The following is a 21041-nucleotide window of genomic DNA, read 5'->3' as shown; positions in this document are numbered from 1 at the left end:
TGGGAAATTATCTGCTTAGAAGCCCGTTGCTCCCACTAGACCATGGTCTCCTCCAAGGAACTAGTGGGATATGAGTCATCTCTCTCTCCCCAAGGCCCAGCCAAATGTTTGATAAAATAAAACAGCAAGAGAGCTCAGAGTTCAGCCAAGTTATCTGCAGAGCCTCAGCAGAGAAGGGACTTGTCCAAGGTCACACCAGCATCTCTGCACCACGGAGAGGCAGTGTAGCATAAAGGGTATAAGCAAAGACTGCTGCATCAGACAGGCCTGGGTTCAAATCCCAGTGCTACCACCTACCAGCTGGGTTTGGGCACCCTGTGCCTATAAAATGGAGTAATAACGCCCTCCTCATTGGATTATCGCGAGGATGAAATGAGATGGTAAACATATAACACAATGCCTACTATGCAATCGTCACTCAAATGTTCCATCTATTCCAGTGGTCACAGCCGGGTCCAACCTTCATCACCACGCCCTGAGAACATGCAACAGCCCGCTCACTTGTCTCCCTGCCTCCACCCTCTCCCCCCTCCAGTCTTCCTCCACACAGCCTGGTTCACCTTCCCAAGGCATTCCCCCTGCTCAACAACATTCAATGGCTCCCCATTTCCCACGTAAGACGGGCCTAACCCTGCATCATGGCATTCAGGGAGCACCTGTCTGGCCTCACCTCTCTTCCCTCCCCATAGGAAGCCAGTCAGCCCAGCAGACTTACTAAACTGCAGTCTGACCTTTGTTCAAATCCTGGTCTTGCCACTTAATAGCTGGAGACTTGGTGCAAGGCCTTCAGCCTGAGTCTCCACTGTTCTCCTTTATCACAGCTACTGCCCTGTCTACCCCAAAGGAGTGAATGAGGATTAACTAAGTGCCTGATGTAAAGAACTGAACACAGCCTTCAAAGGAAGCCAGGCTTTCAAGGATGTGTGAGGCCTGGGGAATTCATTTGTTTCAAATAACCATCAACGAGATTCCAGGTTTCCTGCCCAGAGTTAAAATCGGTGTTGAAAACCCAGTACGATTCGGCTGGTAATTAATCCAGATCTCACGCTGGGCAGCCTTGATTCACAGTTCTGGTCTGTGAACACCATGTGCTCGCTCGTCCATAAATAAAAATCAGAAGAGTGATCCAGACAGGCAGATATGGGTACCAAGGCCCCAGGGTCACTAGAAAGAGCCCCGGCCGGAGGGAGGGAGGCTGCTGCGTGACCTAGAGCAAGTCCTGGCCATCTGAGCCTCCAGGTACCTCTGGCCAAACTGGCAGCAGGCAGCATTCCTTCCATCCAGAGCCCAGGGGCTGGGTGGACAGTTTCTAGTCTTTTATCTACCTCTGGGGGGTTTGAGATTCAGGGCCAGCCTACTCTCTGCTCCTCCCTGGGAAGCAGTAGAACACAGTATAAGACAGGGGTCTGGGTCCACACTGGGCGCCCCCTCTTACTAGCTGTGTAGCTTTGGGCCAGCTCCCTCCAGCCTCCAAGGCTTCATTCCTTAACTGTAAAATGAGGCTGTACCAGCACCTAGCTGACAGGTAATCTGTAAAAAGTGCAAATCCTAGTGCCTGGTACACAGTTAACGCCCAGAAAGTTAGTGCTGTTTCTGTTAAGCAAGCTGCTGGAAACTCCCCAACTCAAAATTTTAAGTCACCTTCCTCAGCATCTGTTTGGGGGGAGAGCAAAAGGTTTCCCTTCCTAGAAGGTCCTCCTCGGCCCTATTCTTCCAGGTGACCCAGAATCAAGGGGAAGTGCAGGGTTCCGAGGCCAAGCATTACTGCAGGTGTCTTTATCATGACTGAACCCTTTTCACGGATGAGAAACCACAGAGAGGCTCGGAGAGGCAAAGTGATTTGCTCGAGGCCACACAGCTGACAGGTAGATCCTGGATTCAACCAAGGATCATTTGACTTGTTCTCTTATCCTGGGCAGCTTCCTCACAGACAATCTCGGCCAGGTGCATTGTGACTAGGTGTGTAACCTTGGGTAAGTCCCTTCCCCTGTGTGGGCATCTGTGAAATGACTATCCCAGAACCTTCCCAACCCTGGCGTTCCCTGAATTTCTGTGGTGATTTCCTCCTCTAGGTTTTCCAGTGGGAGAGAAACGGTGAGATCACGTCCATCTCCCAGAGAAGGTGGCCAAGGCCCGGAGGGGTGAAGGCTGGTGCAGGGCTCCAGGGAGAGACAGTCTCCGTGGGGTGTAGCTCCCTGGTGGACCCTGGGACAGCCACCACTGCAGTGGCCTGGACACACCCTCTTGGCACTTCTCCTGCCCCAGGAACGGGGGCATCCAGCCTGGAGTCTGACCTCATCCTTGACATCTGCAAAACAGACTCTAAGTGCCAGGCAGGACCCACGGCCCCGCCTGGTGATGTCAGTTCACAGCAGGACTCCTCGACATGGCAGCCCAGCAGCCCAGCTGCGGCCCCAGGCAGGCCTGACCCTCCCACACGCAGCGAGGCTGGGTGCCCCCTGCCCTTCTCGCTTGATCCGAGACCCTGCCTGCTCACCGTGCAGTGGAAAAATGCTGCCATTTCTTTCCAGGGCCTGAAGCCTGAGCGGGTGACTCCGGGATGATTCACAAGGCCAGGGTGGGATTTTTCCACTCCACGCTGCAAACAACGGGGCCTCTGAGACGGCCTGGAGCTGAGGGGGAGGGGAGCGGGGGCTGCAGGCCTGTCTGGGGGAGGTGGACGAGGCCTGGGCTCGGGGCTCACGGAAACAGAGCCATGGAAACAACCAAGCAGCCGCTCTGGGCTTCCCCCAAGGGTCCTGGCCTCCAACAGTCAGGCCTAGGGGAACCCCATCCCCCGGAACAAGTCCACCCTTGTGTCCAGCTGCAATAGCCCGCCTGCCAAGCCTTGCAGAAGGAAGTAAGTCCTGGCTGGCATGGCCCCTGGCAGCAGGCAAGGAGAGGTTTCGCAGGCCTGGGATCTGGGAGACCTGAGTCCAGTCCTGAGTGAGCTGCTAACAGCCAGGTGACCCTGAGCAATGACCTTTCACTCTCTGGGCCTCTGCTCAGTGCCCGCTGCCTGGTGGGGGAGGCAGGAGATCTCAAAAGGCCCTCCCATCTCTAACCATCTGAGCTCACGATTATTCCCAAGGCTAGCCCAAAGGGCACTGAGCTTTCCCCAGTCTCTGTCCTAGGGAAGGGCCTACTGGGACAGGCCTTGAGCAGATTACCTCATCTCCCTATGCCTCTGGGTCTCAGTTTTCCCAGCTGTAAAATAGGAATACAATACCCTTTTTTTTTTTCCCCCAAGATAATGTATACGCGTGCTGGTTATTCTCCATTTGCTCCCCAGATCCATTCTGTGCCCTGGGAAGCTGACCTCTACAGGCTGCACTGCCAGGCTTCCCTGCTCTCTGCTTCTGGCTGAGTTTGGTCAATGGGAGGCCCCAGCAAGAAACTTCTTCTTCTAGTAAAAGGAGAGGGTGGGTGGGGTATTTCTCTCCCTGCTCCCTCCTTGCTGTGCTATAGTTTGGTCCCAGCTCCTGTCCGAGACCCCTGTTCATGCTTTAACTCTCACTGGCTTCTAGCAACACCTTCCCCTCCCCTTGTAGTTCACGTTGGACCCCATGTGCTTCTCCAGCCCCTGTTGATTCCTTTGATGATGCCAACACCTCTGTAAATAATGCCTTCCTTAAACTCTCCTCGACTACCCTGTTCTCTGCCTGGGGCCACAGGACACAGCACACAAACTGCTTATCACAGAGCCGGGCACGCAGCAGGAGCTCAAAAATCACACGCAAAGACAAAGCAAAATGCCCCTCCGTTTTCTTGGATTCTAGATGATACCAGTGTAAGGGGTGAATTGCTCAAGATCTAGCCCTGATTCCTAACTGCCAACGGCATGAAGGCCCTCCTGTGCCAGAACCTCTTGGTTCTCTTAGGGCAACAATGCCCCTACCTCAACCATCTGCACATCAACAGTCAGCCACACACATCCACTGGAACCCATATTCTAAAGCTGGGTGCTTTACGCCTCTCATCTCAGACAACCCACACAACTTTGGAAAGGGAGGTGGTACCATAACCTTGTTTTACAGAGGCCAAAAACTGAGGTTCAGAGAGGTTAAGTGACTTGCCAAAGGTCACACAGCACCTAGTACTTAGAAGGCACTCAGTCACCATTTGTTGAAAGCATGAAAAGATGGCTGGATAAGGGAATGGTTCAAACCCAGGTCATTCCAAATCCAAAGTCTGTGTGCTCTTGCACTACAAGCGCCTCCTTACCCCACCGGCAGCAAAGATCTGTGTAACCTCAAAGAGCCTGGCCTGCGTGTCAGGACAACCTGTTTTCCGTAAGGATCAAATTCCTTCATTCATCTCCCAGATAGTCATGGAGCATCCGCTGTGGGCCAGGCGCTCGGCCGGGTCTCCCCGAGGTGACGCTTGGAAAAAGTGCAAGGGCGTGCAAATGCTAGCAGCCTGATCGTGAATAAATAAGGCCTTGACTCGCCTCCTCCTGGGCGTGGGGCTTCTGTGCAGCTTCTGTGCAGCCTCTGTGAACCACAGCTTCCCCGCCCCTAGTCATCCGGGGCCAAGCTCAGCTTTTCCATGTTCCCCCTGCTCCTGGGGCTCCCACAGAGCTCCCTCCCGCAGTGCTACAACTCCTGGCAGGCCTGGGCCCTCAGCTCTGCCTCAGCCTCTGCCAGTCTGTCCCGTGCCCCTCGAGAACCATGCAGAACTGGCCAGACACAGCCTTGAACACCCTCTCAGGCTCTGAAAGGTCCTGCAGTCATTTCTAAGAAGGGAGCTCTCCCAACACTGGGTCATAGAGGGGAGACAGTCCCAGGGAGAGGAAAGAAGTTCCCCAAATCACCCAGCAAATCGAAAACGCCAAGGCAGCCCTGGAGATTCCTCAACTGGCTTCCTCACAGGAGTTGGGAGCTATTACCATCTGCAGAAACCAAAGCTTAGAGTGGGTTGGGACCGCAGAGCTAGTAAGGAGTGGAGCCAGGATTTAAACCCAGGTCTGCATGTGCCCAGACTGGGGACAATTAAGCCCCATGTCCCGCGCAACACAGCTTCTGCTCTGCTGGGGTTAGATCCTGAATGTATCTGAGGGTTTGGGACGGGGATAAGAGAAAACAGAAGGAACACGAGTTCTTGTCACTGCTGTTCAAAGATGCCACCTCAATGAATAATTTCTGATATCTGGTGAAATATAAATGACCAGTTCGCCACCAGTTTGCCACAGCGGACTGGACAAAGCTTCTAGAAGCTTCTTGGTTCCTACTGGAGTGAGACTAGGTTCCGAGCCGGGGGGAGGGTGGGATTAGGGGATAGCACGGGACATGAGGCAGGATGGCACCCGGGCACACTGACGTCTTCCCTCTTGCCCTCATCTGTTCTGGGCTGGAGAAGGAGGAAGAGCCATGGTCCTCGCTGAAGCTGCATCCCAGGTCCTCCTGCAAGAACATGCTGCGTGCCTTTGGCCAAGTCTTTTGTCTCCCCAACCCTGGTCCTCTCATCTGTAGAGGAGGGGTTAGTGCACACATCCTACCCTCCTGGATCAGTTTCTACAAGGTCCTAAAGGGAGATGCCACGTGTGTGGAAGTAACTCATGAACGTGATAGGTATAGAAACAGAAGATTTTTTAGACATTGAACTCTTCACTTGAGACCAAGGACAGGGCCTGACACAGCGCTGAAGCCCTCAGCCTCTCAGCCCTGAGTCCTAGGGTCTCAGAGCAGACACTCGGGGGTGGGGGTGGGGGGGCGGGGGGCGGGGACTGGAGTGTGCTGATCTTGGAGTCTGGAGCTGGGGCGTACACTTCAGCTCTGCCTCCCACGTGCTGTGTGGCTTCTGAGCGAATCCTGGCCCTTTCTGGACACAGTGTCTAGGCTCCTTACCCGCCCAATGATGAGGGTAAACTGAATGGTCCCTGAGCACCCATCCCCTGAACAGGTCAACTCCAGCACCTTCTTTGATAAGGGGGGAAGTTCAAGACCAGATCTGGTGGGAGGCCTCACCTCCTGCTGACCCACATCACCAAAGCCCAGGAGGAAAGTACGAGGCTCAGGCACCCGAAAGGCCCAGCGGCAGAGTTTACACCCTGAACGCCTGCTTCTGCTCCAGTTCTGCTGGCTTGGACACGGCCTCCCGCATTCCACGTCACACACAGCCTTGGGGGACAGGGTTGGCCTCCTCCACTCGGCGGGGGGACCTTTCACCCCCTTTGACCTCACAGCCAGTGAGGCCAACCCCTCCACAGCTTGGGAAGCTGAGCTATCACAGGCCAAAGGTACCTGGTGCCTGAGTAGGACTGGGTAGCCTGGAGGGGTGAAAAGCGTTTCTCCTGCTTCGCTCAGCTCCCCACTCCATACCCTGCCAAGTTCAGAGCACGGGACTTGAGCAGAATGTTGACATAATTGCAAAGCAATGCATACAATTTCCGTAAGTTCTACAATATGGTTATAATAAAAACGGGCTCTCGGTCCCCTTGGAGACAGGCTGAATAAATATTATTCCTAATGATTATTAAAACTCATTAAGTGTGTTTGTAAGGCCTGGGAATTCCCAGTATCTGCCACTGTCTCCACATTGTGGGGAGCCTAACCCCAAGCACGGAGCCCGGTGGGCGATCCAGCCCCGGGAAGGAGGAACCCACACGGTGGTCATCTCCAAGGAAGAACAGAGCAGAGGCCCGAGCTTTCTGGAAACTCCATCTTATCATTCCCCACCCGGAGGAATTGGCCTCCAGCTGCAGAAAGGTCGCTGCCCCTGGAGACAGTCCCAGGCATGCCGGAGGCATCGACCCTGAGACCGTTTCCTGCACGTGGAAGGTTCTTTCTCTCTTCCTTGACTGCTTGGACTCACTCTGACCCTCCTCACCCCGAACTCCTCTACCAGGGGCCACAAATCAAATGTCTACAGGAGCCAGGCAGGTAACAGAAACAAGATGAAAGGACTGGGTTTGAAGGCCAAGCAGGAGACGTGTGGACAGGCACACACAGGAGGGGGTGCTGTCCTGTCTAAAGCAGCAGCCCTGACACAGCCGCAGCCCACGGGCCACTGCATCTCTCCCTCTTCCAAGAAAAGCCGGTCACCCAGTCTTTTAAAAGAAATCTCTCACATTTAAAAAAATATTAATAACTTATTAAACATTTGTAAACAATGCTGCACGTGCAAAAGAAAACACACTCAGCCCTACGCACGTGCGACCTTTGCCTGAAACTCGCAGACAAGCTGGTGAGCTGGAGGAACCCTGTTCCAGGGCTCAGGCCTTTGGGGACTGCGTTACCTGGGGCCAGTCAGTTCGTGGTTTTCCTTAAGCCGCTCAACCTTTACAGTGAGGCTAGCAAAGAGTGACTTGGGGCCTGGGTTAACCAAAGCCCAGGGTTTGCTCTTACCTGGAGGGGGCCACCAGACCCAAGTCCACCCCAGGGGATCACAAATCTGGGGCAGGATGTGCAACCATGAATACAGCCGAGGTGGAGGCGTGGGGGACCCGGGATGGAGTCAAGGCCCTGCCTGTAAGCAGCTCCCTGCTCTAAGCTGTTTCACTTCCTCTGCCCTGACCAGGAGCAACTGCCTACCTGCCCCAGTCACCCGCTCAAGCTCCAGGCAGCAGGCACACCCGAGCCAGTCTTACCGGTAAACCACAGTCTCCCTTGGGCCCCGGAGGTCCCGTCAGCAGCAGGAAAGGTGTGGGTCCCACCAGGTGGAAGAACGAAGAGCCAGTGCTCATGGGCTGGGGGCTGGAGGACAGGAATGGCGCCGCGGCCAGCACCGGGGCCGGGGTGGTCTGCTGGCTGGGCCGCAGCTGCCTGGGGCTCGGCCCAGTTGTCAGATGGTTAACTGGGACATCCTTGGCTGCCTTCCCAGGTCTAAGAGGGACGGGCTTCCAGGGGCTGCTCTTGGATCTGACTTTCTTTGCGGCTTCTGATCCAGTGGGTTTCTTGCTTCCAGTGGGAGCTGAACCAGGAGCGAGGGTGGGAGGCATCGCTGTGGCCTGTGGCCGATCAGTCCCGGAAGCTCTAGGACTGGGGGCAGGTGATGGGGGCAGGACGGCGGGTCGGGGAGGTCTGTGTGTGTTGGTGCGGGCAGGGGCTAGCTCACTGACATGACTGCTCATCTTGGCCTCCGCCTGGACCACTGGGGGAAAAGACTTCTTAGAGGAGCTGGCAGCAGGAGGTAGCGGCCGGGTGCTGGGTGCTGAGGGTCTGGGCGTTACAGGGTTCCTCTGGATCGGCTTTACTGTGGGACAGGAGACTTTGTCAGGAACTGGGTGGGAAGTGGGTAGCACCGGCTTCTTGGTTGGGGGGGCTGCCTTTGTGAAGGAAGGCGGAGCTGCCTTCCGGGTGGGGCGGGGACTTTTGACAGGGGCAATCGAAGGAGAAGGGGCCGAAGGCTTGGTGGGGTGACTTTTGGGAATTTTGGTGGCTGTGCTCTTCTGCAGTGGCTGGACAGGCCTGGTGGAACTGGCGGGAGAGGCTGGGGGCACGGGAGGCAGCCCTTCGCTGGCTGACGGCCTGGCAGGTGGCAGGAGGGTCCGGGCTGGGCCTCCACCTGTGATGGGCTGGTGCGGGCCTGTGCTGCTGGTCCCTAGGGGCTTGGCGGGCATGGCAGGCACCACAGTCACCCTGGGCCCCCTGCCTGCTGGCCGTGACGCCAGGGCTGGCGTGGCAGTGGTCAGGTTCTCCAGGCCCAGCAGGGCAAGGTCGGTCTGGAAGGTGAGGGGTGTGCCAGAGTCTCGGGGGAGGAAGGGTCCCAGCTGGGGCCGGTACGTGTCAGCCTGTCCACACTGCTTTCTCAGGTGGGTACAGTAATTGTGAGCGACCTGCGTCACGGGGTAGATACTGAACTGACACAGGGCACCTTCAAACTGGACTGCGTGTGGGCTCATCTTCCCAAAAAGGAACAAGCCCTCAGGGTCAAGCGCTGGGTCCCTGTGGAAAGGCAGCGGGACAGGCACCCGGTGCTGCCCGCAGGCCGTCACCAGGGTGACGGTGCGGCCGCGGAGCTCCAGGGCCAGGTGGTGCCAGCGCCCGTCGTGCACGTCAAGGTCGAAGGCCACGGAACGTCGGGGCCCCAGGTGGACGACTGTCTTGCCGGGGAGGAACTGCAGGCCCAGCTGCAGCTTGTGCTTCCGGCTGCGGACGGCGAAGAGGAAGGCATGGTTCACCCGGTGGGAGCAGAGGCTCAGCACCAGTGCCAACTCTGTGCCCAGGGCGGCAGGTACGACGGCAGCCGTGGGGGCCTGGAGCCGGGCCCGCTGCGTAAAGATGAATCCTGATTGGAACGGAATGACCCCTGGGGGCGGGGGGCTCCGGCCGCCCGCTGCCTTCGTCCAGCTGAGGCCCAGCTTTTGGAGGACGTCCACATCTGGAGAGGGAGGGCAGATGGGGAGAGGACACAGTCAGGGCCTGCTTCCGGCTGCACAGACGGTGAGGACAGTCCACCCGCTGCTACCTGCTGCCCCACGGCTGTGGCTGACAGCACAGAGTCGGAACCAATCCCTCGTCTGGCTACGTGATCCTGCACGTGCAGACCGTCCTCCACTTATGATACAGTTACATCCCGATAAAGCCAAGGTAAGTTGAAAACATCCTAAGTCAAAAATGCATTTAATACACCTAACCTACGGAACATCACGACTTAGCCTAGCCTACCTTAAACAGGCTCAGAACGCTTACATTAGCCTACAGCTGGGCTAAATCATCTCACACAAAGCCTACTTTATAACAAAGTGCTGAATATCTCACATAATTTGTTGAATACTATAAGTGAGAAACAGAATGGTTGGACTGGTTCAGAATGGTTTAAGTGTACTGGTTGTTTCCCCTCGTGGTCTCGTGGCTGACTGCGAGCAGTGGCTGCCACTGCCCAGCATCACGAGAGAGTATCATACTGCATATCTCAGCAGGAAAGGAGAGGCCACCTCTGGAACTGGGTTCTGGGAAAGGTCCTCAGGCCTCCTCCTCTGAGCTCAGCATCCTAACCCCTGAGTGTGGAATGCTCTCTCCCTCATCACCTGGAGTAAGAGGGGGGTGCACGGGGCTCAACGCAACCAGCTCTTAGTAGACCCTAGGTCAACCCCTGTGAGATGGACAGGTGGATGGACAGAGATAAATGGGCTGGAAAAAGCTGAGAACCTGAGTGCTGGTAACATGGCAGCATAATGGTTCCATAGCAGGCTCTGGAGTCAGAAGGCTGGACTTTAGAGCCACACGAGAGCACCTGTGAGTCCAGCCTGAGCCTCCGTTCTCTCTGCTGTAAAACGAGGCTGCAAGAGTGCCTACCTCATCGAGGTGTTGGGAGATGAAATGGAGGTCTTCCTTATTATCTATCCTCACCCACCCCTGCATCAGGTACCTCTGGCCAAGTCTCTCCCTGCCCCCCAGGCCTCAGTTCCCCTGCCTGAAAGACAAGGGAAACCAGACCTGGAGGTGGCCACAAACTGCTAAGAATGTTCTAAGAACTCTGTAGCTGTAGGCTGCTGTTTCACGTTGGCTTGGATTGAAGACTCTTATTCTTCCCTAGGACCCGAGGGCCTTCACCTCCCTTCAAACTCCTCCTTTCTCCCACCTGTCTGTCCCCAAGTCCTAAGCTAAAATAAACCACACTGTTTAAGGACTGTGAGTAGTAGCATACTTTATACGTTTAATCACTGAAAGCCTCTTACTATCGTGAGATACTTCTCACTATAAACAACTTAAAAGGGAGGAGCCACTTGTAATGACAGAAAGTCACGCCCCCTGTCCCACCTCGGCAGCCCCTGAGAGGCTCTCAGGCCTGCACACATCTCTCCCTGCACCCTGCAACTTACAGCCGCTTGCGCTCCCTCAGGGAAGATGACAACCGGCCAGGCCAGGTGGTACCGAGGAGGTTTCCCTTATCATCCTCTCCAGGGGGGTTTTGTTTTCGTTTTTGTTTTTTTTTTGCTGCATTGGGTCCTCATTGCTGCACACGGGCTTTCTCTAGTTGTGGCGAGCGGGGGCTACTCTTAGTTGTGGTGCGCGGGCTTCTCATTGCGGTGGCTTCTCTTGCTGTGGAGCATGGGCTCTAGGGCACGCGGGCTTCAGTAGCTGTGGCGCATGGGCTCAGTAGTTGTGGCTCACGGGCTCTAGAGCGCAGGCTCAGTAGCTGTGGCGCAAGGGCTTAGTTGCTCCGCGGCATGTGGGATCTTCCCGGACCAGGGCTCGAACCCGTGTCCCCTGCATTGGCAGGAGGATTCTTAACCACTGCGCCACCAGGGAAGCCCTCCACGTGGGTTTTTAAGCTGACACCAGGCAGTCTCCAGGCCTCCCCTGTACACTACCTGCAGCTCAGGGGCCAAGTCCCCAACTCTGCCACCTGGAACTGACAGAGGTGGTCACTGCTAAGCCTCCGGGAGCCTCTGACCACTGTGGGCTCCACGGGGATAGAGAAGGGCCGCTCTTGCCCAAACTTGTCAGGTAGTATATAATTAACAATAGTAAGAAGAACTAACATTTATTGAGCACTTACTATGTGCTTTATACGGGTTATCTCTCTCTATTCTCTCAATCATTTATACAGCGGGTACTGTTTATTATCCCCATTTTACAGAGGAGGGTCAGAAAACTGAGCGATAGTCACTTGCCCAAGGTCACACAGCTTATAATAAAAGGCCCAGCTGGCCCCCGGGTCTTTGTCCTTCCTTCGTCACTACGCTATCCTATCCTGCGCTGGAGCCCCTAGACTGGTTGGAAGGCAGGGTGGAGACACATCCAGAATGCCATCAGGGGAGAGGAGCTGGGGGACAGGGGAATGAATTCAGCCCAAAACCAAGATGGAGGGACCCGGCCAGCTGGCCGCAGCAAGATCCCTTTATTACGTAAACCGGGCTCCACACTGCTCCAGCCTCTCCTCACCACCCCCCTAGTGCCTGACTCAGGACTCTGGACAGCTGTTCACCTACTCTGTGGCGGAAAGAGCAAGCTCGGAAAATATGACATTTGCACAAAATGTGGCTGGGCAGCAGGAGTCTCTTCCGGGCACAGCCCTCCCCTTCCAGGGGCCCAATCCCCGCCCGGTGGCCAGGTCAGGCCACAGGGGCTCTGGGAGTGCCCGGCCGCCTGCCCGTGCTGGGCGGGCGTGGAGGAGGGGGAGGGGCTGCTATTTTAAGTGGCATTGTGGCCGCTTGACAAACAGATGTGGGAGACGTTTCAGTTTCCATGGGCAGTGGTGTAGCCAGCCTCCCGCTGCCTGGGCCCCCTGGACAGCTCCTCAGGGATAGGGGGAAAAAGCGGCATCTCACGGGAAGGGGAGGGCGGATCACAGGCGTGGGCAGTGATGGCTGTGGCCTTCGTGCCTCTTGTCAGCACTTCTTGGGGGTACCCATTGGACAGAGGGACAACTGCAGCTTACTGACCCAAAGTAACTTACATTCTGCCCCGGAGAGGAACAAAAGCATCACCTTTCCACATTTCTGCACTGAGCCCTTTCTGCCCTTCACAAAACATCAAACGGAGAGAAATTTGCCAATGACTGGCTCCATTCTACTGATGAGAAAGTCGAGGCACTGAGTTCCAATTAGGGGAACTGATGTCTCCTACCCCTGCATTCTCAGATCCCTTCTGTCCTCCTTTGTCTCCCCCTGGACAAAGAGAAGAGAGAATTACCTTCAGGAGCTCCTTGGGTGGAAGCCAGGTGACAGGCAAGGGAGACTAAGATCCAGGTGAAGAGAAACCCCCTAGAGACCAGGAGACACAAGCAGATGTGACATCAGCTTCCACCTCTCACGTCCAGGTCCAGCCAGGGAGTTGGGAGTGGATCACCCAGCCCCAGTCCCACCCCAGTCCCGCCCAGGGGAGGCAGGAAGCGAGGCACAGGCTCCAGGACCCCGTCGGACCAGCCCACGCTCCCGGGGGTCCAGGCACAGCCTCTTGGGGCAGGACCTGCTTACACAGTACAAACACAACCTCGCTTTTCACAGATCAATAAACCAAGGTCACCGGGCGGGAACTAGTAGGCAGGAAGCCCTGCCCTGGGCCGTCAGGAGACCCAGGGTCCAGCTCAAAATCTGCCGCTGACTCACTGGGCAACGAGGGAACAGCCCCTGCCACTCCCCGTCTCTGGGCCTCAGTCTCTCCATCTGTACTGTGGCCTCAACATCTTGAGGCCCAGTGGGCAGCAGAGCCAGGGCTGAAAGGTCAGTGGGAAGACCAGACTGCTCTGCTTAGATGACAGGTAAACTTCTCAAAGGGCAGGAAAGATGAGCACTCAGTGTCCAGACTCACGGCAGAGGGCAGGAGAAGACCCCTCAGCCAGGACCAGTGTGTGCTAAGGAATCTGCCTACCGGCTTCATGCTGATAGGAAATGGGAGAGAGGGAAGGAGAGAAGAGGAGACGACGGGGAGTCAGGCCCCCACGGGTGCAAACCTGGCCCCATTGCTTACCAGCTGTATGACCCTGGATGAGTCCCTCCGCCTCCCTGAGCCTGTCTCCTCCTCTGCAACTCGGCTGACACTCCCTATCTCGCAAGTCAGGCGTGAGGATTAAATGAGCTCATGCATGTCAAGGGCTCGGCCTGTTGCCAGCCACCAAAGTGCTTCTTATTCTTAGACCAACCCTGCTGTCCCTGCACTCTGGGGCCCGGAAGGGTTAATGCTCTGCTCAGGGGATCCTGCCAAGATGGGCAGAGGCAGTGATCCGATCTCACCTTCCTGTGGGAGCAGCCACTGGCGACACCCGAAGCCACCGGGGCATCTGATCCCGAGGCAGGCAAAGGGGAGGGCGGCACGTGGCCAGAGTCGGCCAGCTAGGATGCAGGCAGAGAGAGCCCCGACAGGCGGGTGGCGAGGGCAAAGGCTGGGACACGTGGGCCCAGGATCCATTTCCAAGAGAAAGCCTAGGATGATGTGCTTCTGGGGAATCACGTAATCCAGGAAACCCATCTGCCAGAGTGGATGTCTGGAGTCCCGGGGTCTTCCCAGCTCCCTGGGAGCCTTGGAAAACACCCTCTGATTTAATACCAAGTACTCCAATTTCATTGCAATTAGGATCGATGGTAATCCTGACCTGGACACTGTGGAAGACACTGATGGTTACCTACCCACAGCCATCCCCCTTTCTGCTAGTTCAGGGAGACCTGAACTTCAGAGGATACTGGATGAATCTGGATAAGTCTAAGCCCACTCTGGGAATCTGCCATGCTAGTGACTGGCTTAGGCATGCATATGTGACCCAAAGGTGGCCAATGAGGTGTGAGGGATGCCTGTCAGGGCCTCTAAGAAAGAATTTCAAAGGGACATGGAAAAGGTTTTCCTCTGGCCTTTGCATGTTGTTGAGTGAGGACCTGCTGCTGCAGCCATTTTGTGCACATGAGGTAACAAGCCGCACGAGCGTGTGAGGACGGCAGAATGGAAAAATAGTGGGTGTCTGATGACACTTGAGATGCTGAATTGGCCAACCCTATTACTGCTTTTCCTTTGGGCCTCTTGATATGGGAGGTAATAACTCCCCTCACTGTTTAAGCGCTGTTCAATTGAGAGTTACTCAGAGCATAAGGTGAACTAGCTCAAACAGCACTCAGACGCTGACGGTCCCTTGAAAGCCTTCTCCCGCTTCTGGGCCTTTGCACATGCTAATCTGAAGCGCTCTAGACACTACTCTTTTGCCTGGTCAGTTTCCACTCATGTGTTAGATTCTAGCCTGGGTGTCATTTCCCGGAGCCTGCTGCACATACGTCACCAGGTATCCCATGTGTGGTCATTGTCTATTTCTCTGTTTCCCTTTCTAGCCCAAGTCCCTGCAGGGCAGGGACCACATCTGTCTTATTCACTCTTGTTTTCCCAGCACCTGGCAGGCATGTAGTAAGTGTTCAGAGTATTTTTGCAGAAGGAACGAATGTTACCTGGTATTACAGGACTCTGGACTTCACAAAGTATCTTCCCAAAGCTTTAACTCCAGCAGGCCCACCCCACCTCTGACATTTTCCAGGGATGCTCCTGGATAATCCTTGCTCCCTCCTCATCCTCTCCAATCTGCTGCCACTGCTGTGAGAATGCCTTTTACACAGGGCCTGTCCTCCCTGCCTCCACGGGCCTCACCTCCAGCGCATCACTAGCAGTAACTAAAGGTCAGTGCCTAGCGGCCCTGGTCTTGTCTCGGGAGAAGGGTAGAGGCTGGCCCTCCTGGCATGACCTGCCCGCTTGAAGCAAACTGGCAGACACATCAGCCGTGATGAACAGTCATAGGCAGCTTTGGATTTGACAAAAACTGAGGCCTAGGGACGGTAGGTGCTTCCTCAAGGTCACCATGGGAAGACTCTGGGGACATAGCTCTTCAGTACTATTTCCCACACCCACCAAGTAGCTACTCCAGGAAACTGTGGCCAGATGTAGTGGGGAAGAGCCATCTCCTACATCCCAGTCTTGGTAGTTCCAAAGCACAGCTGCATAGCAAAGGCTCTGAGAAGTCTGCAATAAGGAAATTCACTGCACTTTCCGTCGGTCAGCAGTGCCTGAACGTAGAGGACCAGGGAACTCATTTTTCCTGAGAATGCCTCCTCAGAAGACACTGCCCCTAGCTCTCCAGTGTTCCTGCAACCTTACTAGTCTCTGTTCCATTTCCTTCCGGTCTCCTCTCTTCCCAGCCCTTTCCAGGCACCAGCTCTCACTCCTTGAGTCTCTCCCTGTGTCGTCACATCAGCCCTTCTTAGGACGCTCCCCAAGCTGATAAAGAGAGGCCAGGTGGAGAGGAGAAGGTGCAAGAACCACGCACATCCTTCTCGGTCAGTTTTTCCTGCTGGGGTTATGCCAAGGTGACCACCCTCTAGAGAATAAGAGGACGTATTGGGGGCAATATCTGTAATCCCTAAAGGTCAGGAGAAAGAAGACTCACAGGGGAGATGGGATGGGAATCTTCTCTTCAATTAAGCTTCCTAATACCGCGGTTTCTAACTCGAGAATTTCGGCTCTGAAAAGGCCTGTTACAAAAATATTTGTCTCCCTTTCATTCACCTCAACAAATGCAACTGACCCTCTCAGATCTGGATTCTGTGTGCACTTGACCCAGAAACTGCCGAAGTATAGCACGGGAGTATAGAGTGGGAGAAGGTCCTTTGAGATCATTTAGAGGCCAGACTCTAGTCCCAGCCCCTCTTTATAGAGATGGGCCACTGAGGCCCAGAGAGGGGAAGTGACTTGCCCAAAGCCACACGGCATGTCAGTGACCCACATCATCTGACTCTACCACCTAGAAGACAGTCCTTTTCGCTTGACTCGTCTCCCATGGAGAAGAAATCGGAGACTTACAGGGACTTCCTACTTGCCAGACATCAGAGTCCCAGCCTTCACCAACAGGAACAGAGATGCAGCCTGGGGAGCCAACAGCCATCTAAGTAAGCTCCAGGCCTGGAAAGTTGGCTCCCAGAGGGAGGCCCTGCCGATTCATTTGCTCCCGTTCCAATCCTGTTTAGGCCACTGCTAATAACGTTTAGTGCCTGCACTGGCTCAGAGCTTTGTTCTTTCAGACTTCTGTCTTCACCGCTGACTCGTGGGCCTTGGCTGGGCGAAGCCAGGGCTCCAGAATGTCGGGAAGACCAGAGCTCAGCGGCCAGAGACGGCAGAAGGCGGCCGAAACGGGAGCCACGAGTTAGGGAGCCTGACCTTGAAGACACAGCCCGGCCACACGGCCCTCCAAGAAGGGAACCCAGGTGTTCCTTTCTCCTGCAAAAAGCCCTCTGCCAATACACCTAGCGTGGTTACTCCTGGACCACGAGGCCGGCAAGAGCCTGCAGCTGGTGTGCATGGTTTTTCCTCTTTCCTTGTTACCTGAGAACGTACAGGCGCTCAGAGACCCACACAACTTGAACATCCACTGTGAGCTCTGAGCTGAGACCCAGGGCACAGAAACACAAGGAAAGCAGCCCCGTGGTCTCTGGGCTTGGCTGTTATCCCACGGAGCAAGCTGGGAAGGATGCAGCCAGAGGACCACAGGAAAGAGAAGGGGGATGAACCTGTCCCACCTGCCTCCATGAATTGGCCACGCCCAGGCTTTCTTCACACCTTACACCTCTTCCATGGGAACACAGACAGGGCATCTGTCTGGATAGGATGCGGCCCAGAATTTTCCAGTTGTTTCACACATCCATTCAAGATGAAGTGAATAACGATATAAGTAAGAGCTGCCATTTATTGAGCACTTACTACATGCCAGGCCCCGTCCTAAAAGCCTTTTACAAGCACAGGCCCACTAATACTCACAAACACCCTTCTGGCTGGGAATGAAGATGCCCGTTTGGGGGGGATGAGAAAAAGGAGAAGCAGAAAGACGAGGTGCCTGCCCCAGCTCACAGGGCAGAGGCAGGATTCGCACGGCTTGACTGAAGTGCCCTCTCTGCCCATGGGTGTGAGTTTATGTTTTGCTTCCGTTTCCGCCATCAACCGAAATGGCATTTTCGTGTGCCAGGCAGGTTGTGGGGTATCCAGAGGGTCCCTGAACACAGAGGGGGAGGAAGAGCCTATGCCAACAAAGTAATGGGCGGAGTGTGCTCAGGGAGGGACAGACCGTGGGTTACATTTGGAGGGCAAGCCCCCTCCAGTGCGGCATCAGGGGTGCTGATGGCTGTTGAGTTGAGCCTTGCGGATGGCAGGCTTACGGAAGCACGAGGGAGGAAGAGTGTTCTGAGTACAGGGAGGAAGGGGAACGAAAGAGAGGCCAGGGATGCTCCGTAACGGTGTCATGGAAGCTGGGCTGGGAGCAAAGCTAGGAGGCACGCAGCGGGCCAGAGGGCGCAGGGTTTGGGGCACCGCAGTGGTTAGGGAGGCAGAGGCTGGGCCGCAAACAGTGTCACTGCCCACTTACCTAAAGCTTGGGCCCCACTGTGGGGCGCTTGCCTGGCACCACTTTTCTACCCAACCGCTGGCATCTGCCCTGGCACAGGGTCTTCTGGAGAAAATGAGTCAGCAGTGTGCTTACTGGTGCTGTGTGTGTGTGTGTGGGGGGGGTGAGGGGCAGGGGAATCTCAGCCAGCCCACTTTTTCCAAGACATGGGAAAGAGAGGGGGAGGCATCACCCCCCTGATCCCAGCGCAGAGGGGGCAGGGCATGGTGGCCAAGGGCGGAGCTACAGCCCTGACCAGCGTCTTGGGAATGTCCTCCGGTCCTGGGGGCAGGACGGACAGGGAGCAAGTTCTGCGCTTCTCTGGGTCCTGAGGGGCTGCTCCCATCCTGCCCACTGCCACACACACCCACACGCGGTGACTCCCTCTGGTACGTGCTCACTCCTTTACAACTCCTACTCCACAGGCTGGGAATCAGAGCCTCTGGGTCCCAGCCCCTCCTTGGAGATTCCCTGCCCCTCTCTGGCCCTGAGTCTCACATCTGTGCAACGAGGGGTTCGAATTAGTCATCTCCCAGGGCCCTTTATGCCCTGACATGCTGGCTCTCACTTTTTCCTCTCTCACACGCAGAACAGGAATTGAGGACCACCCCCCGCCCCTCCCCAAGCAGGGAAGCACTGAGACACACGGACCCAAACAGACTGACACACATGCGGAGATTTCCAGAAACAGGGGACGTGCAAAGACACACAGACACTGAGACAGCAGCAGAAGCCGAGACCCGCAGCCCTAGAAATTTGTAGACAAGTTTCCCGAGAACCGACAGAAACGGAGACTTACAGGCTCGGGACCTGTGGACACGGACACTGGAACACACCGAGACAGTCAGAAATGGAGATCCCCCCCTCCCCCAAGCATCCAAAAAGCCCTCTTCCGCCCCCCCCCCCCCGCGCCCGCCCGCCGCTCCAGGCGCCACCCCCACCCCCCAATCCCGATTCCCGGGGCTGGTTCTGCATGGGACCCTCCCCAGCTCGGCCCCCGCCCCAAGGCGATCGGGCAGCCGCGCCAGGCAGGGAAGGGCGGGCAGCGCTCTCGCCAACCCTCGCCGGGCCGGGGGCGCTGCCCGCTTTAACCCTTGGCGGCCCGCCTCGGAGGGGTGAAGGAAGGAGCAGGAAGCTGACGTTCCGCTGGAAGCGTCCCGCGCGGCGGGGAACCCCCGCCTCCGGAGCCGCTAGAAGCTGGGGAGGGGGCGTCCCCGAGCCGGTACTCACCTCCCGCGCGCCGCCGCCGCCGCCGCCGCTGTGCCTCGGGCCCCCCGCGCCGATCCCGCTCCCATGGCGGGCCCCTACTTCATGCTCCCGAGCCCGGGGGGCAAGTGTGGGCGCGCCCCATGGGGCCGCCAGCCCCCCGCCCCGCCGCGCCAGGCGGGCTCAGAGCGCTCGGCCCCCACGCCCCCAGCGCAGCCTCGCTCCCAGGGGCGCCCGAGCAGGCAGGCGGCGCGGCCGGGGCTCCGCGGGCGCCCGCGCCAGGCCCATGGTCCCAGGAGTCCCGGCGCCGCGCTCGCCCCTGCCTCGCTCTTCTCTGCTTCCACCGAAAAGGAAGAAGAAGCAGGGGAAAAACAACAAAATTCAAACTTTTGGAGGCGGGCTGCTGGCGGTCCCCGGAGGCAGAGCAAGGCCGGGCGAGGGCGCGCGGAGGGCGGTGGAAGCTGCCTCCCCGCCGGCCTGGGGGAGGAGAGGAAAAGGAAGGATTTGGGGGAAATGAAGGCGATTTAAAGTCTCGGCCCGCGGTGGCTCTCCACCTTCTCTCCTCCCCGCGCCGGGCCGCCCTCTGCTGCCCCCTGCTGCCCCCTGCCGGCCGCAGCCGGGGACACAGCCTCCGCGTGCCCACGACTGTCCCGCTGAGACACTCCACGCCCCCAGCCCCCCTGTAAAGATGGGGAAACTGAGATTCACAGAGAGGAAAGAGTTGGCCAAGACTGTACAGCGGGATGATCACAGTTCGGAGACTCGGGACCTCTAGATCGTGAGACTGGGGGTCCCCGAGTTGGGGGCAAAGATAGAGGGGGAAAGGGGACAGATACTATTGTTGAAAGGAACCCGGAGTTCCAGGGACAGGTCTGGGACTAGGACTCAGCGTCCAGACTCTCATGAAAACAACAACCAGTGTTCTACCACACACATGCACACACCTATTTTCCTCCCAGATTCAGGGCGCCCTGGAGGACAGACTTTCCTGGGCACGTAGTGGGTGCGTTTGTTCAATGTTGGTCACCTCTCTCTCTCCTCTCCACGCAGTAAGAAATGGGAGCTTAACCTACCTCCTCACCCCAGAGTAGACCAAAGGCTCCCTTAGATCCCACTAGGGAGCGCAGAACTGCACACCTTGATGCCGCCACAAACACCTGGCAAATTCGCACACCCACAACCCCAGTTCGAGCCCTGGCATCAGAATCCCCCTCCGCCTCCACTTCCACGACTTGTTCCCTGGTGCATACACACATTCCCACACATATCTACACTTGCTCCAAACTCAGACACACACTCACACACACTCACATGCAGGCACAGCCACGCACTCCTCCTGGGCTCACACAAACACACCCTGGGGTGTCTGGACTCTGGCGCACGCCCGGACTCCACACACGCAGACGCATGCACATGAGTGCTTACACGCGCACAAATGCATACTAGCCTAGCCTAGCCAGATCCTCCCAACGCACACACCCGCGTGCACACCTCTCATACATATCTTCACGTGCACACGTAACAGCCCAAGTGCACACACTCACGCGCGCTACCCCCCACTTGCACACAGGTTTCCGCTAGTGCCCATCGCACGCGGGCACAAACACACTCACTCCTCGCACGTGCACCCCCTCCCCACACGCGCGCACCTTTACGCATACACACACCCGTACCCCCAAGCGCTCCAGGAGCCCCGGGCCACTTACTGGGTCCCTAGAGGCGAGGCTGGACGGTCGGTCCTTCCTCGGGCGCCTAACGGCATTTGTATTCATGGGTCCCCGCAGCCCCGGGCGCGGGCGCGGGAGCGGGGGCGGGGGGGCGGGGTCCCCTTCCCTAAACTGGGCGCGGGCGCTCGGAGCGCAGCGGCACCGGGAGGGGCATGGGCGCGCCGGGCTGCGCCACCCGCCCGGTCCGCCTGCGCTCGAACTTCAGCCGCTCTGCGTCCTCGGACTCTGGCACGGGCTCCGGGCGCGGGGGGCGGTTCATAGGTGCAGGGGCCGCGGCGCCCGCCGGGCCTTTTGAAGTCTTCGCTGGGGGCGGGGAGGGGG

General features: G+C 57.0%; 1 protein-coding gene across 1 annotated transcript in view; it reads right to left on the bottom strand.

The window, feature by feature from the left end:
• The window catches only part of COL27A1 (collagen type XXVII alpha 1 chain), a 141148-nt gene extending 122066 nt beyond the window's left edge, over positions 1 to 19082 (bottom strand). Inside the window, exons 1-3 of the mRNA XM_065878811.1 lie at positions 19018 to 19082; positions 12582 to 12652; positions 7589 to 9321 (exon numbers count right to left, since the gene is read on the bottom strand). Of these exons, the coding sequence (XP_065734883.1) occupies positions 7589 to 9321; positions 12582 to 12652; positions 19018 to 19082 (1869 nt within the window). The remainder of the gene's footprint in view (positions 1 to 7588; positions 9322 to 12581; positions 12653 to 19017) is intronic.
• Positions 19083 to 21041: the final 1959 nt, after the last annotated feature.

This window comes from Phocoena phocoena, chromosome 6, assembly GCF_963924675.1.
Source record: "Phocoena phocoena chromosome 6, mPhoPho1.1, whole genome shotgun sequence".
Taxonomy (NCBI): domain Eukaryota; kingdom Metazoa; phylum Chordata; class Mammalia; order Artiodactyla; family Phocoenidae; genus Phocoena; species Phocoena phocoena.
The sequence above is the reverse complement of the archived record's forward strand: the minus strand, read 5'-3'. Positions and strand labels throughout refer to the sequence as shown.